General features: G+C 41.0%; 1 protein-coding gene across 4 annotated transcripts in view; it reads left to right on the forward strand.

Annotated features, from left to right (window-relative positions):
* The window catches only part of PLD5 (phospholipase D family member 5), a 95,330-nt gene that overhangs the window by 27,000 nt on the left and 46,279 nt on the right, over window positions 1-22,051 (forward strand). Inside the window, exons 1-2 of one of the 4 annotated variants that reach the window (XM_077925745.1) lie at window positions 5,760-5,946; window positions 17,668-17,804. In XM_077925745.1, coding sequence (XP_077781871.1) covers window positions 5,944-5,946; window positions 17,668-17,804 — 140 coding nt within the window. In that variant the 5' untranslated portion in view covers window positions 5,760-5,943. Of the gene's footprint in view, window positions 1-5,759; window positions 5,947-17,667; window positions 17,812-22,051 lie in introns of those variants that run through there. The other 3 variants (XM_077925746.1, XM_077925744.1, XM_077925747.1) reach the window with 3 other exon arrangements.

Raw genomic sequence — 22,051 nt, forward strand, 5'->3', positions numbered from 1 at the left:
GGCAATTTGGAAAACTACTGACACCTTGCTATGTTACCTGTACAATTACAATAGTAAAAATTGAAATTAAAGTACAGTGGTACCTCGGGTTACGTACTTAATTCATTCCGGAGGTCTGTTCTTAACCTGAAACTGTCCTTAACCTGAAGCACCACTTTAGCTAATGGGGCCTCCTGCTGCCACCGCGCTGCCGGAGCACGATTTCTGTTCTCATCCTGAAGCAAAGTTCTTAACCCGAGGTACTATTTCTGGGTTAGCGGGGTCTGTAACCTGAAGCATAAGTAACCTGAAGCGTATATAACCCGAGGTACCACTGTACATCACTCTGCTTTCCATTCCCCGGTGGTTACAGGCCTAAGGTACTGTAAGTCCCCTAGGAATCAGTCTCATGTTGAACGCAAGCAGGACTTGCACATCTGTAAAACATGCAGTAATCAGGCCAAAGTAAGATTAGTTGAAGCCTTGGAACCTTGGAGCCTTACAGCAAGGATCTTTGTAGTACAGAGATATATCACTCTGGTTAACGCATGTGTGGAGAAGAACCTTCTGCCCTCCAGATGTTGCTCAAATACAAATCGCATCATCCCTGGCCATTGACTATGCTTGCTGGTGCTGATGGCAATTGTAGTCGAGCAGCATCTGGAGGGTCAAAGGTTCCCTATGCCTGGGATAAAGAAACCAAAATTTGATGCCTATGATACAAGCAATAAGACCCATTTCGTAGCCATGTTATGCCTCCTATATATTCACAAGAGTCATGTGCTGTGTACGTGGTCTTGGGGGAAGGAAGTACCTCTGGTGGGGGGCATGTTCTCCTCCTACTTGGGTAGTTTGTCCACCTTTGTTCCTCACCCTGCAGTCAGCTGTCCCTGTGGTTCCTAGAAGCTGTCAGCATGTGAAAGTGGCCATGCGCCTGGAAATGGCTTTTGCTGGCCAGACGAGCGTAGCCAGTGGGTCTCAAAGCCTCAGTGAGTTAGGGACTTCCTGCATGCAAAGGCAGGCTCTGGCAGACTGAGCAGACAATACCAATAGTGGGTCCAACAGTCAAGAAGGCAGTTATTGCACATGCTGTAGAGGGAAATGAGGGGCACATGGGGCTCATCAACCTGGGAGGGTAGCCCATCTAGGAGAAGGAAAGCTCTGATCCTAAATCCCCATGGCCTTGTGACTATACTCATTCGTGAGAAACGCTGCAGGAGTAAACCCCGAGGATGGTGCCTTGTGGGACATCTTTGGGAGAAGTAAAGGAGTAAACCCTACACAAATCTGGAGTGGGGTCCCTAAGATAGATGGATGGTGTCTTGTACACCTTCTTCAGGCAACTCTTGCAGCCAAACTGGTGCCAACAGTACTGCTATGCTTTCCTTTGGACTACAACAGTGAGGCCATGAGTAGGGCCTTATAATCTGAGCATTCCAGGCTTGCACCCCAGAGAGGTCACTTCAGTGCTGCTAACACAGCAAAAACAACATGGGAGGCAGCAGTTATGAGATGATGGTAATAATAATACTGATGCAGCCAAAGTGGTTTGACTTCACCCCTGGAAGCACATTCCATTGTCTCACAAGACAGACAGATGCCAATACAACAGATGTGAGGTGGGTTAGTCTGCGAGTTGGTGACTGGCCCAAGTTAGGAAGTGAGCAAAAACAATGGGAAATGAGTTTAAAATATGAAACTGTACATGCCCAGTATACCTTATTTCATGAATTTCTTTTTGGGGGGGAGACCCTATTTTGAGAACTGCACCAGAGCTCCCAACCACTTCAGTTAAGCCTTGGAAGAGAGGCCTGTTTGTACTTCCTAAGCTATGAGTATGCAGAGTCCCCTGGCTTCTGCTTTCCATGGATTTATTTGATTCTGCAGGGAAAGTTTTTGTCTATCTTTTTAGAGAGACGGAACCTTCAGTTTTATATAGCAGGATATATCTCTTTCCATAAAATTTAATTAGAATCTTCAACTGAGGATCAAACTAGATTAACATGATACTTTTAGGATTTGCACTAACACCCACTTGTCTTTAGTAGTAAGAACAGCTTTACAATCGATGATGAAATTATTTGAGATCCTGCCCAGTTGCTTAATAAAGGCAAGGGCACTTTCATTTATTCCAATGCTGTCCTGCAGAACACCTACCTGGACAAAAAACAAGAGTCTCCCATTATGGTTGCGAATGGCCCCAGAAGAAATGCACATGAATGTAATGGTGGGGTCAACAAAACAGCTCAGTACCTAATGCTTAAGTCCCCCCAAAGCTTTGATGAAGATTCAGATTCAGTTCTGTAACTTGGAAACAATGGTATAAAGTTACAGTACTAGATTAGTTTCAGTTCTGCTCTAAATGGAGGTGATAATTATGGAGAGAATTCTGTTTGTTGATTCATTCATCCTTCATTATAATTTATTTTCCCCTGTGCATCATACTATCATCCCAGGACATGTTACAGAAAAAAGACAATCTCCAATAAAGCAGCAAATTGTTAAAGGAAGGATAGCTCAGTTGGTAGAGTAGGAGACTCTTAATCTCAGGGTTGTGGGTTTGAGTCCCATGTTGGGCAAAAGATTCCTGCATTGCAGGGGGTTGGACTAGATGATCCTTATGGTCCCTTCCAACTCTGCTATTCTAAGATTCTATTATTAATATGCATCAAAAAATATCTACACACAACAGACAGCAGCGCCATTTCATAACTCACAGCATATCCTATTTGACTCCCACAAAAGTCCAGGTGAATAAATGGGTTTTCAGCTGGCAGCAAAAAAATAAACAATTACAGGGCTAGGCAAAACTTAGGGAAGGGAGTTCCATAGCTGAGACAACACCACTGAAAAGAACTGGGTCACCACAAAATGTGCTTGACATCAACAGGATGACCTGGAGAGCTTTCCTATTGATCTTATTACCTGGGCAGGCCAATATAGGAAGGCCTGATGCTCGGGAGGGGCCAGATGGCATCTAAGGGGCCCACTGTCTGCCCTCCCTCCAGGACTCCAACAGGGAAAATGCTGCCGCCACATCAGCTCCTTGCTGCCCACATCTGTCCAGGCAAGCCCTGGGAACCCAGCAACTGGAAGACCATGAAGACCGTGGGGTGATTCAGCCACCTGACCCTAGAATGTGATGGCTACCTGCTCACTCACTCACTTGGCTGCGCTTCTCCCTGCTAGGACCCAGAGTAGCAACTGACAGCAGACATGAATGGCCACAGCACAGGAGAGCTGAGTTTGCTACTTGTTCCTGTGCAAAAGCACCAGCTTGCTCACTTCTGAATTTTCCTTGCTGGTATTGTTGTAGGAGATGCTATTCCTGTTTCCTGGAAATCCTCTCAGGCAGTGCTTGTCCTTAGCAGCAAGAGGAGGAAGCTGTGGGGTTTCCTGCCCTTCTGGCAGCGCAAGAGCAAGAAAGACAAGGGTGGGGTACAAAATGCTTTATTTTTATGTCAGTTGTATACCATTGATGTTAGAGGCAAGCCATGGTTGTTATAGTGGCCATGAAGTTCTGAGCTGGCCTTGAGGGCTAGAAACTTACTTTAAAAACAAAACAAAAAAACAGCGTAAACTCAGAGTCTGGGTCCCAGTGGCAGCTGGTGGACACTGGACATGGAGGCGCTTCTTGGAAACCAAAAAGATTCCAGAGGTGCAAATAGGCTCCCAAGGCATAGCCAAGTTGTTCTGGCTTTCTTCCCATCCTCTTCCCTTGCAAAGATTCTGTGGACACTTAAGCTTTGCAGTTGTACAAATAATTAGCACTTAACTGAAAACTGTTTTGCGTTGTTTTGGAAGGGAATCCCTTCTGTCATAGTTACTTCTCTCAACGGGGGGGGGGCAGTGAAATTAACCGGGCTGCCCCTGCCCCCAGCTCATTCACTTTTATGCCCCCTTAAGAACATAAGAAGACTCGCTGGTCCCATCCAGGCCAGTATCCTGTTCTCAGTACTCAGCCTGCAGGCCCATGGGAAGCCTGCAAACAGGGTCTGGGGGCAACAGCACTCTGCCTACCTGCACCTCCCATCAATTGGTGTTCAGAAGTATCCTCTCTCTGACAGTGGGGGTTGAAGACTTGCTCCATCATGGCTAGTAGCCATTAATATCCTTATCCTCCATAAATTTGTCTAATCCTGTTTTAAAGCCACCCATACCCTGTGTCTAATGTAATCCTTACTCAGCTCTTATATTGCCTTTTAAATGGAGTGGCAGGCTTCCAACCCCAACCCCAACCCCCGGTCTCCCCTCACATATGCTTGGACTTTAAAACAAGGAGAAAGCCTGCCTAGGATCAAAGTTTCCAACTTCCTTCTATGCAGGCTTTTTAAGCTCTAACCAGAGAATCCAAAAGAGCAATAGACTTCCCAAGCCAATGTCTTATTTCAGGCAGGATCTTAGACCTCAGTTTGTTTATTCGACCCTCCTAGCCTCAATAGACAGGATTGGTGGGAAAGGGGAAGAGTCCAAGCAGGGCTGAGCAACTGGACCCTGATTCCTCTAATGGACCAGCCTCCACTGGGAAATATTACATCAAGGTGTGGACGTCAATCCAGTTCCATAATTGCTCCTGTCCAAACTGCTTGCATAAGCTTCACATAATGAATATGTGACAATAAGAAGTTCAAGCATTTGGGTTTCATTGAAAAATATAGAATGCTTGACTATGAGCTTATTTTTCTATGACTCCTCTGAGGTTTAGTGCCTTGGCTTGGATATTTTGAAAATATACCCCTTTTAGCTCATTGGGGTGCACTTATATGGAATAGCAGAAGACTTTACCCACTTGTGCAAATCTGTGCCTGTCACACCCATGTGCACTGAATTTAATGTGTAGTGATGTCTCTGCAGTTAGAGCCCCAAGTGCTTAGGTCTGATAACTTACTATCCTTACCCTAATATGGGCAGTATGCTTTGAGATACATATGTTAGGCTTTATGTATGTGGACATCACAATGTTATATTACATCCTACATAGCTGAGCCCAAGTGCACAGGGCCCATGCAGAGTGATCACAATTCTGCTGCCTGTTGTACATTCAGCATACTTGGGCATGGTTGTGTTAAAAGGGCAAAAGTCTGCCTGCTTCCATGGAGTTTGTTCATTTTTTTAAAGAACAATTCATTCTTTATACTTCCTTGTAGCATAAGGTTATTGTTCTCCACCCAGCCTTCTCTTGCATCAGAGCAGACAATGTCAGCCACCCAACTGACTCTGAGATTTGTAAAGAAGAAACATAGTTTGTCACAAAGCCATTTGGCTTTTGACCAGTTAGTACACTGTCTCATAGCAAAAGCAGATAATTATTTGGTATACAGGATCGTTTTTTATTCCCTTGAGTTTCTGAGTCATCTACTTGCTTGCATTTGTCAGGTGAATTTTTTTATTTTATTTTAAATAGAAGCATAGTGCAAGAAAAAAATAATAACCAATTGGTAGCACGTAGATGCACGTTTTGATTGCCAACACATTTTCTGGCTTAGTTAGAGGCCCTGGGGATTTAGGAGAATATCAAGTTTGGATTCACTGAGCACTGCAAGTCAGGATTTGGGTAGCATGGCAAACCTTTGTGTCATCTGGCCCGGTGCCATTCTGCATAATACATGCTTTCAATCAGCCCACTGAAGAAGCTTAAAAACTATGTGTGAATTGCTTTTGAATAAAGAATAGGGAGTCATTCTCTACACACAGTGAATAAAAATGCAAATAAGATGTATCTTCTTCCTCTTCGAACTGCACAAAACTATGCTATATGAACATTCCAAGCCCTCCCTTTTCCTTGCCTGGATTGGCTGATGATTTCCAAAACATCAAGGCTAGCAATTGAATGACTGAAATATAATAGGTGGTGATGCGTTTTCCACACATAAAACACTCTGTTCCTCTAAAGCCTCCGCTGGCTCCTCTAAGCAGCACTACAGCCACAGTTCCTTTAGCACTGCTCGACTCTACTGGATCAGAATGGTAAGAAGCGATTTGGTTTTTAGCAGCCTAAGAAAAAATATTACAAGCTAGACAGGGATATGATGTATAGAACTTGCTAGTGAAAACAGCAGAGTGCAGTTATTTAAACCAAGCTGCAAGTGGCTAACAGTATCACTATCAATATGCTATTGGAGGGGGAAGGCAAGTTTGTGACAAATATCTCTGGCACTGATAATATACAGTTTAACAAAAGCCTTTCTAATGAGAAGATTGCTGTTTAAAAGGAATCTTGATTCAGAAGAGCAGGTGTGTAGGTGTTCTCAGTAACATAGTCAGGTATAATTTGGTAGATTCGGATGTAAATAAAACAAGTGTTCCAAGAACAGGGCTGGTGTAGATTTATTTCTCGTGGCTTAATGGCATTTATTGATTTTGCTACCTTGCATATGACTTTGAGTGGATGAATTCTGTATTCTTGCCATTTGTAATATGTTAAACCATAAAGTGAAGTATTCCAGTAAGTAAACAAATGCAGCTTAGGGTGTGTAAATGTTTTTAAAATTGGCAAAAAAACAAACAAACAAACAAACCCCCAAACCCCAGAGCAGTAAAAGTATCTTCCACACTGCAAGAAATGCTTGCCTGTTTTCTTTCAAAACAAATCTTTAGACTCTTTGGTGTAAAATAATTACTAGGGGCAGGGGAAAGAAAATTGCATCGCCTTCATTGTAAGCTTTTGGATCCACCCTAACTGGAATAGGAAAACACAGGATTTCTTCATTAAATATGCAATGAAGGCAGTCTTCCGTATGAAAATTTAACCCTTTGTTTTAATAATTTATTTGAATAAAATATGATAATGAAATAATAAGAGCACCAAGGCAGAAGAAATACAAAGCATGAACATTTAGCAGAAAGCACTAACATGTGCTTATTGGACAGCTGACAATATATTATTCTCTTTGTCATTTAAATGAAAGAAGAAAATATGTGGCATGTTTTTTAAATGTGCAGGATGTATCATGCAAACCACCAAATAAAATAAATATCTTAAAGATTTTTTTGCCTCTGATGCAAGTGCATGCGTGGAGACACATATACACACAATTCCAGGTGTGGTTTCAATAGATTCCAGGAATGCAGTGCCCAATAAATTAGCTGGCATTTGTCAAGGTATGGCTGGATTTAAGAGTGGATGTATTAGAAGGGAAACAGATAATAAAAAAAGCTGTTGGAATGCCAACATGTTGTTTTGGCAGAAGCTAAGCCCTTCTGACTGTTTACTTGAAGTGAATAAAACCTACTTTGAATGTTTAAGAATCCTATCTTTCTTGAAGGATTTAAATTTTCTGCTTGCAAAGTAGACCCTAACACAGTGAGACTAGAGTGTTTTACAGTAGTGCTTTCCCCCAAATATTGTACTTGGTCACTGTACTAAGTGTTGTGCTAAAATCAACAAATAATGTTAAAATAACTGTTGAGCGTAAAGTTGAAGCGAAATCATTTTTAAGCTAAGCTAAAGTGAACTGTGACCTCAGGACTGCAACCCTATAACACTTACCTGAGAGTAAGCCTCATTGAACTCAGTGAAGCTTACTTCTTCTTTGAATTAATATCTATTTTTATGGATACTTGTCCAAAGATATACAGTGGTACCTCGGGTTAAGTACTTAATTAGTTCCGGAGGTCCATTCTTAACCTGAAACTGTTCTTAACCTGAAGCACTGCTTTAGCTAATGGGGCCTCCCACTGCTGGAGCATGATTTTTGTTCTCATTCTGAAGCAAAGTTCTTAACCCGAGGTAATATTTCTGGGTTAGTGGAGTCTGTAACCTGAAGCGTATGTAACCCGAGGTACCACTGTACAAACGTTCATACCCAACACACCAGAATCCTATACTTCTGAATAGACATGTATAGGATTGCAGCCTATGTCAAGTGATGGAAAGTGTAGGGCATGGGCAACATTCAAGATAGCATTTGTTGTGTGGCTTTTTTGAAAGATTTATCATATCAAATACTATGGCACTAAATCAATAATACTTGAATACCGTTTCTGTCAAAATATAAAATAACTAGGGGCTGCATCCCCGTTCTCTCTGCTCACCCACTTCCTGCCATTAACCACACATTAACCCCTTAGAACACCCCCTTCCTACCACCCCATGTAGCTACAGAGCTCATTTTTCACTTTCCCAACCCCATTTCCGAAGCCACTTCTCTGTTCTGTTCTTGCAGCACAACTTTGCACTCCTGTTTCCCCTTTCATGACTATGTCCATTCTCCCCCACCTCTTTTTGTGCAACCTCCACCTTGCACACAAACCACCCCCATGGTAACTTCCTGCATCTTCCTCTGTCCAACCATTGCACCCTTTGTGTCTTCTGCCCAGTTATAAAGCCACTATCACTTCCTCTTCTTCAGATCTGTCCATGCTCCTGCTTTCATCTTCAAACCCAACCCCATGACTCCTACTCTCTCTTTTTTGTAACCCCCTTTTTGCATTCTCGTGTTCACCTTCGCTCACTTTCCCCCTCCACTCTTCCCCTTTTCTCAACTCTCCCTTGTACACAGATCACTGCCGTTTCTGTGTCTCTTCCTCTCTCCTGTTGTGTAGCCCCCTTTGTACACACACACCATGTTGATATACATTGTTGTATCTTTGTAAGATGAATAGACTCTTTAAAGCAAGCTGGTCAGTAAGCTTCTTCCGTTAGAGAAGGTTAAGTTCAGTTGTTGGATACCGTACATAGATGGGTGTTTGCTTGTTAATAAAGCATCTCTTCTACATTCATACATTGGATCTGAAACTTCATGGGTTGAAGATAACACATAATACCAGGAATAAAATACATGATTGTGAGACAGTACTATGGAATATTTGAAGCTTTCGAACGATAGAGGCTTTCCCAACTCACTCTTTTCATATCTCAAACTAAATCAAGTGGCTACTATTGCTTATTCAAAGTGGCATCCAACAAGACGTGGTGTTTGCAATGAATGGCCAAATGAATATGGAGTATAGCAGGGGTCAGAAAACTTTTTCAGCCGTGGGCTGGTCCACTGTCCCTCAGACCTTGTGGGGGGCCAGACTATATTTTGGGGGGGGGGATGAACGAATTCCTATGCCCCACAAATAACCCAGAGACACATTTTAAATAAAAGAACACATTCTACTCATGTAAAAACACGCTGATTCCTGGACCATCCGCAGGCCGGATTTAGAAGGCAATTGGGCCAGATCCGGCCCCTGGCCCTTAGTTTTCCTACCCATGGAGCATAGGTTTCCTTGTGTTGCACTTTGTGGAACTTGATGGGAAAGATCTGCAATAATAAGCAGTATGAGATTGCACCAGAAGCAAGTGATTCCCATCCATGTGTGCATAGGTGAGAGAGGATGGGCAGGGCAGGAAGCATAAGACTGAGTTTCCTTTGGATGTGTATACATTCTTTCTGTGTTTAAGCAATATCTAAATTTAGTATTCTTAATTACTGGGACAGACTGAAATACCATACATTAAAGGGGGGAAATCAAAATATATGACCTGGGATTTATTCTTGGTAAAGTGTTTGTGTTAGGGGAAAAAGGAACATTCATCAGATTTTTAGGTTTCACAAGTAACTTAAGAAATAGTCCAGTTGTCTTTATTATTTGCTATTGCTACCAGACAGATAAAATATTCTGACCTAAAACACTCCAGGAGCTTTTCTACACTGCTGTTCTGGAAAGATGTTTCTTTTATGTTTTGAAACTCTGTTTCACAAAGTGGCATTTCTCCAAATACCAATTCTCCTGTAGCATTTGTTACTTCAGTCTCAAGTTACCTGAGATTCAGATTCATTTTTATTGCCTTTATAATGTTGTTATAGGAACCGAACTTGTACTGTAGTATTCTGAAGACTGAGAATATAGGGAGTTGCTATGGTAACCAACACATAGCCTGAGAGGGGATCCTCTTAACTCTTGTTCTTGGTGGGCAAGAAAAAACAACAACAGAGCTTAGGGAAGAACAAGATCGAAGGCAGATAAAAGCATTGAGTACAGTAATCTCAAGGCCACACGCTCAGAATAGTTGTATAGAGCATGTTAATTCTAAAGGCTGAAAAGAAGGTATCTCAATGTTGTGTAAGAGAGAAACAGAGCTAGTTTTATTTTACTTTTATATACCCTCGACCCAACCCTTCAATCAAATTCCCAGGGCAATTTATATGAAAAATACAACAAAACAATTAAAATGACAAATTAACAAGCTTCCTCTATATTAAAAATATAAGAACTTACCATGTTATAATCCACAATATAATTCAGATACGGGGTTTATAGTCATTTTTAACACTGATACGAGTTCACCTAACAACAAGCCACACATAACATACTTCAAGATATTGTACTTTATTTAGTCATGGGGCAATATCAGTGGATGCTAGTCATGATGGCTATATGCAGCTTCCAGGTTCAGAACTGTAGGTCACAGAATCATAGAATTGTAGAATTGAAAGGGACCCAAGGGTCATCTAGTCCAACCCCCTGCAATGCAGGAATCTCAGCTAAAGCATCCATGACAGATGGCCACCCAACCTCTGTTTAAGAGCTTGAATACTAGTTACTAGGAAACAACAGGAGCAGTGGCGTAGCGTGGGTTGTCAGCACCCGGGACAAGGCAAGTAATTTGCGCCCCCTAACCCGTGGATTTGCGCCCCCTAACCCGTGGATTTGCCCTAACCCCAGATGTTGCGCCCCGTGCGGCCGGCCCCCCCTGCACCCCCCACGCTACGCCACTGAACAGGAGAAGCCTATTGCCCTTATGTGTTTGTGGGCTCTTCATATGCATTTGGTTTGTTACTGTAGGGTGCTGGATTAGATTTTTAGGCCCATGCAGCATGCCTCTTCTCATACACACACACACACACACACTGTTTTAACTACCAACTATAAACAATGGCCATATTGTTTCAATAGTGTATTGAAAGGTACTGCCTCCTTCCTGCTGCAGTTAGTGAAGACCTCAGTTGATAGTTGCCCGAGTGCTGGTCTAATTTTAGTTTTATATCAGTGTCCTGCTTGAAGTGTTAGGAGATAAATTTATCTTAACTAAACTCTGGTAGCACTTCAGAAGCAGTTTAGTTCAGCACTAAATTCTACACCCTCAACCCTATAATTTATTATAGAAATAGTAATAGATAGAGGGGCATCTGGGCTCTAGCATGCTAACATGACAGAGATGTTTTCCTTGAAATGGCAGACACCTTTCATGCTGTGGAAATTTCCCCGATTGTTTTTCACAACCAGTGTAGCATGCGGGGGGGGGGGGGGCGCTAGCTGCTGATCCATGTTTCTTTTAGGTATATACTAGGGTGTGTATTAGCTCTCTATATGAATAGAATAACAGGCAAACTGGGGGATTTGGGGGTCTCTCCCCCTCCCAAGTGAAAGTGCAATCTCAATAACTTCCCACTGAGTAAAATTTCCCTCCTCCTCCAAAACCTTGTGTAATTCTATTTCTGTTCTTTTCAGTGATACAGTTCCTTTACAGTACTGTATATTTCAATTTTTTTTCTAGACCACTAGGCTTTGCAAGAAGTGAAGCTACCCAACATGTTACCTGGATTTTTGTTGTTGTTAAAGCACTGGTGTAGGCTTTGTTTTTTAAAAAAAATCCTATCTACATTGGTCAGCTATAACAAAAAAACAAAAACAAAAACAAAAAACCAATGCCAGAGATCTTCAGAATTCCACAGGCAGCATTTTAAGACAGCTTCCTGTTGCCAGCCCTGTTTTAAACCTGTAAAGGCCTATTGTAGGAAATAAACAATACTAGAAATGAAGTTTGGTGTGAAGTTGCAAAATTTTAAAAACTGTGCAAGCAAGAATAAACACCAGTCTTCCATGTCTTTTAAGTTAAGAAAGAGACAAATTCCACTCTCCCATAAAGGATCATGGAGGAAAGTGAATCCCATTTACTCTGTCCACAAAAATAGCACCTGGGTCTATTTGTCTTCAGTTTTGGCAGACTTGGTAACATCCTGAAGGGGATCCTGTTTCTGTAAATTTCACCCACTTTGGCCAAGGGGGTGGAACCTGTTGAATAGTGGGTAGACATGGCAGACGACACAGCAATTTCTCCAAAGCAGCTCTTTATTTTGTAAGCTGGAACAGAAAACTGAACAGCAAACAGCTCAGCCGGCCTGCTTTTATAGGCAGCCAGCTATCAACATTGTAGCAACAACAACCCAGGGTTTCCCGCCTAAAATAACTGACGTGGACCTGAGTGAAAACTATCTACAGTATCCCCCTGCTGGCCCAGGGTGAGAACTTCAGTACATAACAGAACCAATAACATTTTTTATAGTGAATGGGGAAACACAAAGGCAGTTGTGGATGGTGAGATGGAGGCACTCACCTGACCTCTGGTTGTCTGCGTCACTGCTGCATGTCATGATGGAGAAGGGGAGGGGAGAGGCAGCAGCAAGGTCATCATGGTGCAAAAGGAACGGTGGGTGTTTCAGATTGGATCCACCAGTGGGTTTGTACCAAGCTGATCTCATACTCATACTTCTGCCCGAACATCACAGTGACCAATGCCAACAGACACTGGCACACTTAGGGATCTGCAGCGTGTTCGCAGTTTGCATAACAGACCTCAGCAACTCAGCATTTCAACTAATTACTTTATTTACATATAAACACACACGGAGCACTGCAACATGACTCCCCCTCTCTCTAGCATCAAACAGCAAAGAGAAAAAGAACCCACCAGGTATGCTGAGGAGTTTGCTAACACAGCTGTTGCAGATTTAGCTGTGGTTAGTGGCTCGACGCAGGTCTTGAAACCTGTGTTTCAAGATAATTTCTGTGCTCAGCCTCCATTCTAGATAAGGCTAATATAGTATGGCTAATATAGTTTCATTGAGTTGAGTGATGTGCTTGAGTACTGAAGAGCAGATGCCAGAACAAGAAAATGTTGACACCATTTTTAAGCAGCTGTTTGGTATAAAGATTTCCACTAAAGAGCATACATTTAGACTGTCACTGGGATTGTAGGATTGTATTTAGAAGCCATTCATGTTCAATTTGGCAGTATGATGTCTGCATACTTAAACTATATAGAGATCCCTTATATTGCATCCGGACCAATTGTCCATCCACCAGGTTTCAACCCTGATCAGCCGCAAGGTCTTGAAACATCTAGGAGGTTAAGAGCAGTACTGGTTTTCCCTTCAACAGAGGTTACAAGGCTCAAATTGGGATCTTATATAATGTGCAAATACTACATTTTAGGCCCCCTAATATTGACCTGTGTCCTTGCTATGCAGAAATATTTTAAATAAATTACTCTAGCTACTTTATGATATCTTTTAAGAAGCCATTTAAAGCAAATGGTATTGGTCCCTTTAGGAGAAGATACGTAGCTAAAAGGAACACTGGTCATGCTTGGTATGCCAGTTAATGTTCTTAAAATAAAGTGGAAATAGACGGGAGATTAAAGGTTAAAAGATTGCTAATGGATGCAATGTGGAATGAGACTAACTGCAATACTATTTATGGCAACTGCACAGACTGTCTTTTTGTAAGCTAATGGAATGTCTGCATATTCTGTAGATCACCTTTATTTTTCAAAAAGAGTAATTTAATGACTTACTGTGATCCTTTTCAGGGGCATAAAAAATAACATTATATATCTCCCAACATACAGTCTAGCACACTGAAAATAATACAAAGGACTGCTGTCTCCTTTATGACCCTGCCTTCCCACTTAAGTCATCTTTGAAGGCTCGGTTCTGTATTCCTCTCCTATCACTATTGAGAGTCTGGGTCAGAGCCTGTTAAATTCCTGCGTAACTCCTGGAGAATCTATGGCCCTCCAGATGTTTTGGACTACAACTCGCATCACCCCAGCCAATAGTTATGGTTGATTGTAGTCTAACAATAAATGGAAGGCCACAAGTTCACTATCCCTTAGTTATGAGCATGGTTATAAGTTCGTTGTGCTGATTTCTGTTGCTGTCTCTTTTTAATATTGCTTTTCATAGAATCATAGAATTGTAAAGTTGGATGGAACCTTGAGAATCATCTTCTCCAACCACCTGCAATGCAGGAATCTTGACTAAAGCATCCATGACAGATAGCCATCTAACTTCTGCTTAAAAACCTCCAAGGAAGGAGAGTCCACAACCTCCACTGTCAAACAGCTCTTACTGTCAGAAAGTTCTTCCTGATATTTAGTCGGAATCTCCTTTCTTGTAACTTTAATCCATTGGTTCGGGTCCTCCCTTCTGGAGCAGGCAAAAACAAGCTTGATGCTATCACACCTCTTCTCAGTCTCCTCTTTTCCAGGATAAATATACCCAGTTCCTTCAACAGTTCATCATAAGGCTTGGTTTCCAGAACCTTTATCATCTTGGTCAGCCTCCTTTGCCCATGTTCCAGTTTGTCAACATCCTTCTTAAATTGTGGCACCCAGAACTGGCCACAGTATTCCAGGTGTGGTCTGACCAAGGCAGAACAGAGTGGTACTATTACTTCCCTTGACTTGGACATTACACTTCTGTTGATGTAGCTGAAAATAGCATTAGCTTTTTTTGCTGCTGCATCACACTGTTGACTCATGTTAAGCCTGTGGTCTACTAAGATCCCTAGATCCTTTTTACATGTCCTACAGGTAATCCAGGTGTCCCCCATCTTATATTTGTGAATCTGGTTATTCTTGCCTAAGTGTAAACCTTACATTTGTCCCTGTTGAAATTTATTTTATTAGTTTGCGCCCAGTTCTCCCATCTGTTAATGACGTCTTGAATCCTGATTCTGTCTTCAGTGGCATTGGCTACCCCTCCCAGTTTGGCGTCATCTGCAGATTTGATGAGCATCCTCTCAATTCCTTTGTCCAGCCCACATTTTACCAACTTCTCTGCAATAACCATCCATTGACTTTAATGCAAACAATGTGCAACTATTTCCAGATTTCCAGATGTCTCATTTATTGCTTTGAAAAAGTGCAATTAGCATGTTTGATGCTGAAATGATTTTTTTAAAAATCAGAAGCAGATACTTTTTATAGTGCCCATCTGCCATACCAGTCAGTAATTTTTTCAGATGGTAGGTGTGCAATTAAAATAATTCTTGTAATCTCATCAGCAAGTATCCTTAGAAGGACATTTCTGCTTTGTGCTGATATGAAAAGATGGAATAAGATATTTATCAGGAGGATGCAGTAATGGTCAGTTGACCACAAGGGTTTATAAATAATAAATTGGACTTATCAATAGCAAAATAGTCTGTCTTAAAAATTTACGTATTTTTAATTTGTGGGTTTCTGTTAGTATTTTTCCAGCATGCAGCTTTAAGCAGCATCACACAAGTTTCCTCTTTCTTTCAGTGCTCGACTTCGCTCTCTAACTCTTATGGCTATGATGTTTGAGGCTTGCCCTTATGTTCTTAAGAAATTACAACATCTAATTTATTTGTAAGCATAAAAAAGTATTTATAGTGTTTGATATTTTTTTTGTTCTTCAGTTGTTTCTTTTTTCCATGTTTTTGGTACTATACAAAATCTGCAAAAAAAGAAAAAAAAAGAAAAAGAGAAACTTTTAAATCCCAATAATTTTCATGAAAGATTATCCAGAGAAACACTGATATCCCTCAATCCTGAACCATGACAGCTGTCCTGTTAACTTAATACATGAGGAATCACTCACAGGGCTAGAATATAAATGCATATTGGTGGGAACTAATTGGGAAAGAAAGCTTGCATGAATCTACAACTGAACACATCCAACTTTAATTGCTTTTTTTGTTTATTTTTTTAGTAGTAGTAGAAGATGTTCAGTTTAGACTGTCATTACCTTTGTACAAATTTCCATATACTTCCTATTGGCTTTTGCCTTTCAGGATCATGGAATCAGTTTTATATTTTACTTAATAAAGGCTTACCTTTCACCTGTGCGGGAAGGCCCCCAGCTATAGTCCAAAAGTGCATGAACCTGTTATTTTGCTGAAGCTGAGCAGGTTTGGATCTAGGCAGTGCTTGAATAAGGAACTTTGTAGTTAATTATATAAGTTCCCACTTTGTATGATGACCTCTGTTGGGAGAGAAGCAGAGGAAATGTGTCCCTGATAATTTTTCTTGACCTCTCAGTGGCTTTTGATACCATCGGCCATTGTATCCTTCTGGAGGTGCTGTCCGAGTTAGGGGTTGGTGGCATCATTTTGTGGTGGTTCTGGTCCTACTTAGACTTGGTTATAACTTGGGCAGGGGGCTTTATAGTGGGCAGTGTCCCACCTATATGAAGGAAGAGGTCTCCACTCTGGGGATATATAGATGTGAAACGTCTGAACTTGACGGTTAGTTATTTTAATTGTCTTGCTATCAACACTCTATTGCAGCACCAGTACTAGTTTCTTTGTGTCAGGATAGTGCCATTTGAAGGAATAAGAAGTAGCTAAAGCAGATATCTGCAATAATTATTCCGGGCTAAGGTATCCATTTTGATTTCTACATTATTTAATTCTCAGATTGTAGTAATTCAGTCAGGAAGTCAGGAAGTTGGCGGAGCATGTTTTTGCCTCTCTTTAACAAGAACATAACACTGACCCTGTTTCAAGTGTAATACATAATACCTCTGTACAGTGGGTGAATTCATCTGTTAAAAAAAAGTACAAAATTTCATTGATTTTTATGGCCTCTATTTGCCCCTAATATATTAAAATATTGTGCTTGAGCTTCTGTTGTTAATTCATGATAGTTCATTTTTAACAGGAAATACAGCAGTTCAATATATTTTTTGAATTGCATGAACTTGTTGCAGGATTATGCAAATAATCTTTAAATAGCCATGAGGTAGGCTGAAGATGAAGAAACACAAGTTAAAGATAAGACTTCAGAGGCTGAGTGTGTGTGTGTGTGTGTGTGTGTGTGTGTGTCACTGTCAACAGTGATGTACCTACCCTCAATTGTTCATACGGATATGTACTTGGATGCACATCTAGTTTATGTCTGCAGTTATGCCTGATGCAGCTGGATTGAGTTGATAATTATTGGTAGCCCCTGTTTTTCCTTCTTTTTCTTTATGGAAAGAAGTATACACTTCTCACGTGTACTTTATGTAAAATTGACCTTGAACTTAGTTGGTGTATTTTTGAACAAGCAATGGAGTTTGCTGTGTGACAACCACATTATCCAGTGTGATGCTCCCATAAGATAAGAGAGGTTGGCATGAGAATGATTTTTTGTCACCTCCCTGTGAGCATGGGGAATATCTTACCCTATTATTTATTCTTCTTGCATACTTAAAATTAATTTCATAGACAGGATTTGTTATCCTAGGGCTCATCTTTCATTTTCAAGGTACTCTTTTGTACGCTCACACCTTGGTGCCAGTGATTCAATTTTCACCTCAAATTTGGGAAGATTGAAAAGTTTTATTTTAAAAAAGGCTTTGTTCCATATCATACTTTAGTGTATGCAATGCTTAATAAAAAAATACTCCCAGTAATATATGCAGAAGATATTTTAATACAGTTGTATTGAGACAAAAAGAGAAGGGGGGTGGAATGTGAATGTTTCTGTCAGGCTTATGACACTACTTTGTTGTGTTTTATTACTTTCATGAAACCTCCTTGATCAAACCAACTGCATTCTGAAAGAAAATTGTATTCAATAAAATGGTTATGCCTACATTTATGACATAAAGGCTTTTATAACAATTGTGATATTATTACTTCACTTCCTAGCATTTTTATTTTTTCCATTTTAATCTCTTTCAGTCCCAGCAAAAATGCATTGTGATCTTTGCACTGGTTTGCTGCTTTGCAATTCTCGTTGCACTGATATTTTCAGCTGTGGATATTGTTGGAGAAGATGAGGATGGTCTTTCAGAAAAGAACTGTCGAAATAACTGTCGGTAAGAGGTAACAAACAAAACTTCTCTTTTGGGGTGGCAGCAGTGTTAATATGCGAGGGAAAATTAGAACGTTACATGGTTATAAGTAGAGTATGAGCATTCTTTGACTGTTTTCACAGGGGGAAAGGCAAAGTGAATAGATAGTACTGTATTGTGCTGTGCTGGCAAAATGTTTGCAACAGTCAGAATGCCATACTTACTGCCAAAATGTCTCTCACCTGACAGCCCAATCCACAAGCTATTTAACTCTTTTTTGTTGATGGAGAGCATTTTCATATACCACCTTAAGTTTCAACTGGTGCATATTGTCTACAGTCTGACCAGATTAAGGTTACCAGATTTTTTTCAATTGATCCGGGGACACTTTTCAACTTCATACTAAATAAATGGATTTTGTCAGGGGACTGATTTGTAAATCCAGGGACTGTCCCTGAGAAACGGGGATGTCTGGTAACCTTAGACCAGATTTCACATTCATATTACAGAAATATATGTTCCACCTAATTATTAAATACACATTCACATAAATAACTCCAGAAAAAACCACCAAAGGTTATTTAAGGCTTGTATGTGAAAATTCCTTTAGTATCTGTCTTCAAAGACAAGTGGCCAAGTGGGGTGGATTCAGAACACACATATATTAGCAGAGGCTGTGCCACAGTGGTCCTCCTTGTTGCTGAAAGCTCCATATTGTTCAGGGGGATGTACACATGTGTGAGCACATGAGTGAGACCACACCATGGTGCCTAGTGCATGGTAACCTACTTCTTTGCCTACATTGCATCTTCAAGGAGCTGTTGACTGAAGCTTGTTTGTATTGTCCAGTATATGTTAGCATTTACTGTAGGCAAGGGAGTTTTAGACCCTTTGGAAACCCAGTGAAACATTCTCTGTGGCATCTAAATTAGCAAAGGTTGTGCAAGCCCTGGATGGCCACCTAGACACAGCAGTGGGCTTGGATCCTGGCAAGATGGAGGTACTGTGAGTTGGCTGGTCCTGAGTCCAGATATTTGGTCAGTTGTCTGCTTTGAAAGAATGTTGTACTCCCCCTGAAGGAGCAGGTTCATTGTCTAGATGTGATTCTGGATTCATCTTTGTCACTAGAGGTCCAGGTGGCCTTGGCAGTTAGGAGTGCCTTTGCCACTTTAGTTGCATGAAAGCTATGGCTAACTCTGGTTCAGAGCAGCCTGACTGCTGTTGTCCATGCTCTTGTAACCTCCAGATTGGATTACTGCAATGCACTCTATGTGGGGCTGCCTTGAGGTCCAGAAACTGCAGCTGGTGCAAAATGCAGCATCTTGATTGCTCTCTGAGGGCTCGTCCATACTTCTGCTTGTCCTGTGCCTAGAAAGCACAAATCTGAGCATCTTTGCATTAGCCCTGCAGCTTTTCCCTAGAAAACCCACTCTTTAGTGCTGTATTGGAACAAATGGCAATCCATGGAACTCCCAATTGCTGTTTGTTCCAATTCAGCACTAAACTGTGGGCTTTTCCAGGGGAAAGCCTAAGGGCACATGGAAGTGTGCTGGATCCCTGAGCAGCATATTACCAAGCACATTGCTCTGCTGTTGAAAGAATTACTTTCTTTAAGCGAAGCCAGTCACAGTGACCTGAGGAACTAATACAATCTATATAGCTATTGCTCCAAGTACAGATGGAGCAGTCTATTCCTAGTCCATGTCAATTTCACATGTGGTTTTGTTCAATAAGTCCATTCTGTCCTACTTTCTTATAATCTGTGCTTTTTTTAAAAAAAAATCTGATTGCTGATTTGTATTTAACTACATGTTTTACCACATAAAGAACTAGTGCTGTTGGAAACTCCTGAATATTTACTAAGAGGAAAAGGAACACCCAGTGTGTCTTATCGCTGCCATGAAGATATTATTATCTTCTTCCTAATCTAACAACTGATTGGGTCCAGAGATCTCTACACAGTCACAAATCTGTATGCATTTAGCAGGCCCAGAAACTGCATCCTCTATAGTTTTCTGTGCCACTGGTGGTGTGCTGGGTGTAGGGTTTATTTTTTCTCCACTCACGTGGCTTTTGCATGTTCCTGCTTCCAGAATGTTTTTCTGCAGACTGTTTCCAGATCAAGGTGACAGTGTTAAAAATATAAAACCAAGTGAGTTGCTTTTCTCCTTTCTGCCATTGTTCATGCAAAGTAAAATGTTTTAATGTGTTCTGCAGCACAAGTTTCACTGACCTGACAGCTTATGAAGGTTCTTGCTCCTGTTCTTTTTCAAATATAACATTTATTCTTTTTTGTCTAACCTGTGGTGTATAGTACAGCTGGCTCAGAGTTTTACTCATGAACATTTCTTCACTTTTCTCCCTGGAAACTTTCAGCAATAATCCATTGCCCATCTTTACACTCTTTGTGCAGGGAAATAATAATGTTTATTAAAACAATTTTGTGCAGACAACAGTAAAATGATAATTTTTCTTTTGATAGAGGCACAAAACAGCTCTCTATTCCCTGGTGAACATGAAGCTTCACACATACAGCTGGAACGTATAGTTTCGAAATGCCAAACAGTCCAGTTGCTGTTTGGGGATGGGTGAGCATAAGAAGCTATACCAAATCAGTTCATTGGGTCCATTTAACTCAACATTGCCTTTACTAACAGAAAATTGCTCTCCAGGGTTTCAGGCAGGGATTTCCCTCCTCAGCTCTGCAGGTGCCTGGGGGTGAAAAATGGAGACCTTCTGTGTACACATCATATAATAATAATGCTAGCTGCCACATCTCCTGTCTGGAGAGGGTTGGGATGGTGCAGATGAGCTCTGAAGGAACTTATCTGCCATAACCTGCTATGCCCACAGAAAAGTCTACAGGTGTAGATCTAGTAGTGCCTGTGTTTTTTCTGCTAGCAGTAGCTCGGGTTAAGTATTATAGAGGCGGAGCAGAGGAGGACATGCATCCATTAGATTCAAAGCCCCACCACCCATTCCCTCAAGAGGCCCCAACATCAGGCCTTTTACCTAGGCAAACCTAAAGCTGGCATGGGTAATTTACACCCATTGGTTTCAAAGCGGGGTTTTTTAAATAATAATAATAATAATAATAATAATAATAATAATAATAATAATAACGACGACTTATCAGGCCAAATAGAAATAAACACATCTCTCCAGCCTACTGCTCTGGCTAGTGCAAGTGGATCACCCACCACTTTACCCCCTCACATGTACATTTAATACTTGTGCCCCTTGTCAAACCTTAAAATATTTAAAATTCTATTTTCATTTTTCACAAGGGTACCAGTGTACATCCTCCAAATGTACAAGGGCTTCCCAATTCCATGGGAACTTTCCATAGTGTTCTTTTGCACTGAGGCTGAATTGAAAGAAAATAAGCACTGTTGTTCCCTCTTCTCTCGCTTGTATTCCCTAATATTGCTCTGAAACGTATGCCCACAGCTCCCCTTCCCAAGTTATTGCTTCCCTGCTCCTTTCCCGACTTTAAAATCTTAAATCAGTAAAAGCATGGGACTGAAACAAAAGTGACATGAAAGCGTCCATTATGGTGCAATATGTCAGCATTAATGGTATATTTAAATGCACCCCGAGGTCTCATGACCATGTATAATTGCATGCAGGTATAAAAACAAATGCTGCTTTAAATATGCTACCACTTCAAAGTTTGAATGTTCAACTTAAAAAATAGCATCTGTGCCCATTTATATTATGGTAAATGTGAAGGACAAATTGCACTTAGCTTAAACTCAATGCTGGTATTTTGCTAACACTTACAGATGAAATATCCATACAAACAGACTTGATAACTTGATTCCCTATTCCAAAGGCATTGTTAAGTTGGATGACAGATAAATTAATGCCTGAGGTTCCTTGCTTCTACAGTAATGTTGACTGATTTCCTTGAGAAAATTCTTGCAAGTTAACCACATAGCTCAGCAGCAGAACATTTGTGTGCATGCATAATGCCACAATTTTATCCCTGTTCTCTCCAACAGAAAGTGTCTTAGTAGCATGGTTGGGAAAGATATCTGCCTAAGACCAAGAGGTTCATTTGCACTTAAAGTACAGAATGATGGCCTAATTGGGTTGGGATTGAGGAAGCGAGTGTTAACTTCTCCAAAACATGTCTGCTAGATTCTTGTGCACCAACTTGAGGGGTGGGGTTGTGGCATCATGATCCCAGAACCTAGCCCCTTGCAGTATCCTGAGGAAGGCCCAGATGAGCAAGAACTACCAGCTACACCACTCAGGGGCAGGCAGAG

This window comes from Podarcis muralis, chromosome 3 (genome assembly GCF_964188315.1).
Source record: "Podarcis muralis chromosome 3, rPodMur119.hap1.1, whole genome shotgun sequence".
NCBI classification, from domain to species: Eukaryota; Metazoa; Chordata; class Lepidosauria; order Squamata; family Lacertidae; genus Podarcis; species Podarcis muralis.